Source organism: Merops nubicus, unplaced genomic scaffold, assembly GCF_000691845.1.
Source record: "Merops nubicus isolate BGI_N331 unplaced genomic scaffold, ASM69184v1 scaffold16432, whole genome shotgun sequence".
Lineage (NCBI taxonomy): Eukaryota > Metazoa > Chordata > Aves > Coraciiformes > Meropidae > Merops > Merops nubicus.
Genome location: NW_008595825.1, coordinates 11473 through 17372, shown reverse-complemented (window position 1 = coordinate 17372; position 5900 = coordinate 11473). Strand labels below are relative to the sequence as shown.

Here is a 5900-nt window from a genome sequence, read left to right as displayed (position 1 = left end):
GCAGGACCTGGTGCTTGGCCTTGTTGACCCTCATGCAGTTGATCTCAGCTCATGGATCCAAGCAGATCCCTCTGCAGAGCCTCCAGACCCTCGGGCAGATCAGCACTCCCACTCAATTTGATGTTGTCTGTGAATTTAGGGTGCACTCGATCCCCTCATCCAGATCATTGATCAAGAGGTTGAAGAAGATTGGCCCCAAAACTGGTCCCTGGGGAACACAGCTCATGAGGCCTCCAAACAGATTTAACTCCATTCCCCACAACTCCCTGGGCTCAGCCATCCAGCCAGAGTCCACCTGTCTATGCCATGAGCCACCAGCTTCTCCAGCAGGATGCCATGGGAGATGGAGCCAAAGGCCTGACTGAGGGCCAGGAGACAATCATTGCCTGGCCAGATGACATCCCCCAAAGCCCAGTGCTCCCACACCCCCCACCACCAACTGGCATCTCAGAAGAACCTGGCACACTCTGAACCAAGCTTGAAATGTCTTCAAAACCTGAGTTATCTGGAGCATTTCCACCTTCTTGTCTCCCATGCACACCTCTCACCCGTGCTGGCTATCTGGAGAACCAAGATCCTTTCTGCTCCTGCACAAACAAGGGGTTGGGTGCTCAGAATGGAGTATTTGGGTCTAAGTAGTGAGACCTCATGCTCCTGCAACACCAGTGGTGATGGTGACAGTGACATTAGCTGCCATCAGCTGGGCAGGGTTTGATGCTGGCTTTGTATCTATTGGTACAGATTTTGTTGTGCTGTTATTATTTTCATTCAAGCTGTTTCATTTTCTTTTCCAGTTCCCAAGCCTCTCTCCCTTTTTCCCTTTGGGAAGGCAGAGGGGTTAATAGTCAAGGTCATTTGTCTAGTCTAACCCTTGACAGCACTAAGCCCTACAGCCTACCTGTGGCCTGCAAACATTTCAGCTGGGAAGAGAACTGGGTCTCAACATATGTTCAATGTCCCTCAGACAAAACCATTTGCTTGATTTATTTGGATGATGAACAGCAATCCCAAACCCACTTGGGCAGAGCTGTTAAGACATTTGTCCAGCTTATCCCCCTTAGAGAAATTTTCCACCTCCTTCCAGCTTTTGCCATGTTTCTCTTCAATGCAGACAGAGATTTATGAGTTATAAATGATCATGTATGAGCAGCAGCACCAAGCTAATGCTTGCCAGCAGAAGAACATTTGTCTGGCTTGCACCACCTCTGCCATGAAGCTGCTTGGCCATCATCTTACTTGAGGGAAGAGCAGAGGAAAGCTGCTCTTTTCCTACTGCCTCTCAGGGGATGGTTTCCTTGGGGGTGAATAAGAGGAAAGCTGTGTTAGAGCTGGCATTGGAGACACGTGGCTCTTTCAGCACTGAACACAAGTCTTCCAGCACAACAAGGACCTTCAGTGCACAGCCTGGGGCAAGACCCAGCACCCAGCTCTGCTGGATCTTACCAGGGCTCCACATGAAGCAGCTGCAAGAGCTGCCAAGTGAAATCCCTTAAATACAGCTCCAAAGGACTTCCCACCAGGGAGGCTGTGGCCTTCTAGGCATGGAGGGGAGGGATGTCACCTTTTTTTCTGTCCTACTGTTAGCTATGGTGGTAAATGTGTTGGTGGTGGCCTGAGGCAAAGCAAAGAAGAGGTTTGTGCCCTGCAGAGGATGCTGATGGATGTCTGGAAATCATGAGTGTCTCCAACAGGTCCAAGCTCTCAGCAAGGGGTGACAGGAGGACAGAAAGCTCAGGCAAACCCAGAATGAAGCCAACCCCTGCAAAGCATTGTTCTCTACCAGCTTTAGTCTGTCTCTGTGTTAAGAAGCATCCCCAAAGTCCAGCTGATAAATGTGCTGCCTCCAGGCTGCTGACCACGCAGGCACCAGGGCAGGAACACACTTGTAGGTCCAACACTGAGAGCACAGGCTCTGCAGCTGGCAGTCCCCACGAGGATTCTCCCAAGGCTTCACTGTAGATCAGCCAGCTTTTGAGTCATTTTCATTTAAATAAGGAAACAAGAAAGCTTTTGTCAATATTCCCCAAGCAAGCAGCAGGGACAGAGCTGTTACATGCTGCAGAACAAGCACTCCCCCTTTCCAAGGCAGCGTGCCAGAGAGGGCTCCAAAACCAAACACCAGGAACAGCTCTGCCCCATTAGAGGGTACCAAAGGAACAACAAAATCCACTGAGAAAAATACCACCAACCTCCACCTTACCTTAATTTCAGGGACTGTGATCCTCGTCTCAGGGTTTTTGTCAAGCATACGCAGGATCAGTTCCTTCAGCTCCTCACTGATCTGTGCCCTGAGAAAGGAAAACAGCAGCACACAGTGAGCCAGGGACTGGTGAGTGCTCCCCTCAACGTGCAGGACAAGAGATCAGCTGAATGGAGCTAAGGACCATTGAAAAGACACCACAATACAATAGCCCACGTTAGTACAGGGGAATTTCAGAGGACAGACTCTGGGACAAGTGTTACCCAGAGCAGAACTAGAGCTGGGCTCTGTGACAGGAGAACAGCACAACTTGATTTGCTGGAGTCACACCAGGAGTGACCACATTTGACACCCAAGTTCCCAGCTAAACTCAGGTCTTGCTAATTAAATTGCTGCCATGTTCAGTCACTCCATACTTCCTACCTGCATAGCTCAGTTTTGGGGTGCCATAAGGAGGGAATGAACAGCTGAGACTAAGAGAAATCCATTTAATTTATTGAACACTATTTCCAAGATGTAAATTCTAGAGTGCCTGAACCTAGAAGCCACCTTATTCCCATCATCCTGCAGGTCCTTGGCCCTGCAGTCTGGCCCTCTAGACCAAAGGCTTCAAGGACTTGTGTTGCTCACGATGCAGTCAACGTCTCTGGAACACTCTTGACCTCTCCAAAGTGCTACTGAAATAAAATGCCAGCCTATGACAGGATTGTGTTAGGCAGTTGGAAGTCTGCATCACAAATGGAGCTGTGTTTCTGCATGGAGAAGGGACTTGGCAGCATAAAATGTCATTCCCCAGCAGGGCTGGATTTCAGACTGAAAAGATGGATGAGGACAAGGTGCTGTGCCCACCTCCTCTGCACCCCCCAAGGGACTGAATGCTCACAGACCCAAATGAAGATCACATCACAGTAAGGGATATTAAGAGTCTGATGAAAACAGAGCTGCTGTTGAATAATTTATGAATGCTTTATGTGGACTTTGGTTAGGGGAGTTTGAACTCCAAGGGAATGCTGCTTGTTCAGTGGGAAGGGTTGGAGAGCAGGCTTGGTTTAAAGTCTGGACACTTTCAGAGTTCATAGAACCACAGAACCATTAAGGTTGGAAAGGATCTCTAAGGTCATCAAGCCCAACCATCCACCCAGTTGTTGTGTCAGGGGTCTTCAGCACAGAGGCAACACAGCCCAGACAAGGGGCAGGGCAGGATGAGTCCTCAGAGGCTTCTCCCTAGGCTGCACTGCTGGTGATGGTTTAGGTGGGAATGGGAAGGATGGTGCTGCTCTTGAGAGGAGCTCCAGGCACAGAGGAACAGCCACAGGGAGTGACAGTGCCTTTAGCAGGGCAGACAAGGGAGGACCACGCTGAGGGGCAGGTGAGATGGTGTTTTTAAAGACATCAGATTTCACTGGTGACAGCTTTATTTAAAAGACAAGAAACAGGATGTGCAACCACCTAACATTTCTAACATTTCAGCTATTTTTCAGCTGATTTCTCTGCAACACAGGGTTAGTCTAATAAAGAAAAGAATCCCAGGCTGGTTTGGGTGGGAAGGGACTTGTAAAGATCATCTAGTGCAACCCCCCTGCACTGAGCAGGGACATCTGCAGCTAGAGCAGGGTGCTCAGAGCCCCATCCAACCTCCCCTGGGATGGTGCCAGGGATGGGGCAGCGACCACCTCTCTGGGCAGCCTGGGCCAGGGGCTCAGCACCCTCAACAAGCCCTGTAAACAGGATCATGAAGTGTCAGGTGGGTTATGGACGTTCAACAGATCACTCATCCTGCCTCTGTTGTTCCTTCTCTCCATTCTGTGCACACATTTCTCATCTGAGAAGCCTGCACTGTCTGGAATTTCTCACAGTCATAGCTCTGTCACAGCACCCAGGAAAACACCCAGCATCACACAGCTCAGCACCCATCTGGGAGGGCTGCCAGCATCACAGATCATTTCACAGGGTGCCTGCAGGTCAGGGAACGTTGCCCTGGACTTCAGCTCTTCCCCAGGAGGAACCACACAGAGCTTCTGGCTCTCTTAGTACATGTCTGGACAGAACCTTCTCCAGCTTGCTTTTCAGTCATGCCAGGACTGTCAGGGTGTGAGCTCACCCCATCTACCTTCTGTCATGCCAAGGACTCGCTGACATGCATGAGAACTCCAGAGCAGTAAATATTTACCCCCATGTCTCCAGGGGAAGGGAAGGGACAATGCCACCAGTACAGTCAGCTCCAGCTCTGCCCTGGAGGTTGTCAGGAAACAGGCAAGGGCTGTTTCCATGGACTGGCTGCAAACAGGAACGTGTCTCCTGTAGCCATGGTGAAATAAATTGAAACCAAAATATTCCTAACTGTAGTGAGGTGCTAATGCTGTGGGAGGTCAGGGTGGATCCAGTCCAGTGAATTCCAGCTTTATGGGCAGCTCTGTAACTGCCTTTATCTAACTAATAGATGCAGTTTACACAGCCACCAACACCCAGTAACTCTGTCCCTCCAACCACTTCCCCAGGGGTGCTGCAGCTCTTTTTAGAGAGCAGGTCACTGAGAAATCCAAATAAATCACACAGCCCAATTACCACTGAAGGAAATGTCTGAATGAAGAGAAGGTTCTTAGCACAACCCAGCCAGCCCATTAAAAGTTAATAACTCACTGCAGAGACAGATGGGAGCAGTCACTTGTGAGCTGCCTGCAAACCCAAACACAGGATGGCTGAGGGAGGATGGGCTTTCTGCCAGGATCCAGGCAGGCATTGAGGAGGCTGCCACAGAAACATCAACTATTTTCCTCTTTGCTGCAGTGCTGTGGAGACCAAGCACTGGGTTTTGGTGGGAACAGGACCACGTAGCAGCACCAGGTTTCATAGTCCCAACACCTGCAGGCTGGTTAGCTGTAGAACCTCACCAAGAGCAGGGTGCTGGCTTGCCAGAATTGCCCCCAACCCACCACTGGGGCTGCCACCTAACCAGTGGCCTGACCTTGTGCTGCACAGAATCCTCAGGGTGGGCTCCACCAGGTGAGCAGAGGTGGCTCCTGCCAAGCTGTCTGCAGTGGTTGGGCTTCAGTCAGGGGGGAGGTGATGGATGCAGCCTCAGAGCCCTCAGAGTCACCCCATCTGCTGCAGAGGTCTAAACTAGGGCAGCCTGAGTGCCCACTGCTGTCTGCAGACTCAGGAGGAAGCCTGGGACTGCCAAGGCAGAGGCCCAGCCCTCCACTGGGGGTGTCTGACATTCCAGTGAGCAGCTCACAAAAAAATTGTGTAAAAGATGATAGATACAATCTATCATATCACATATCACAGGCTGCCTGACAACATCCCTCCCTTCTCCTCTAATACCAGGTGTGCTTTCTGCTCCAGTTTTCATCTCTTCATCTTATTTTAAATCAAGTCATTTTAACTCCACTTTTTTATTAGAATGAGGAGGAAGGTCCAGAAGGTAAAAAATTCTTTGTGTTAACACTGTGCTTATTTGGGAAGGGAAATAAAAGAGTCCAGCTTTGGCTATTTCATTTCACAGCAACCAGAAGAAACAAATTAATCCCTGACAAGAAGTCACCAGAGGTCTGGAGATGGAGGGAGGGCCAAGGGGTGGCCAAGACATGAAGGGCAAGGTGTGGTGGCTCAGTGGCAGAGCCTGAGCACACACTGAGTGTCATTATCTCCTGTGGGGCTCCTCTGCCAATACCAAAACTTCTCATCCCTCAACCCCTCA

The 5900-nt window shown here is 50.2% G+C and overlaps 1 protein-coding gene across 1 annotated transcript in view; it reads right to left on the bottom strand.

Moving 5' to 3' along the window:
* Positions 1-5900, bottom strand: part of LOC103769031 (calcium/calmodulin-dependent protein kinase kinase 1-like) — a gene marked incomplete at both ends in the record, with an annotated part of 11626 nt that overhangs the window by 2117 nt on the left and 3609 nt on the right. The window contains one exon of the mRNA XM_008936204.1: positions 2201-2288. Coding sequence (XP_008934452.1) covers positions 2201-2288 — 88 coding nt within the window. The remainder of the gene's footprint in view (positions 1-2200; positions 2289-5900) is intronic.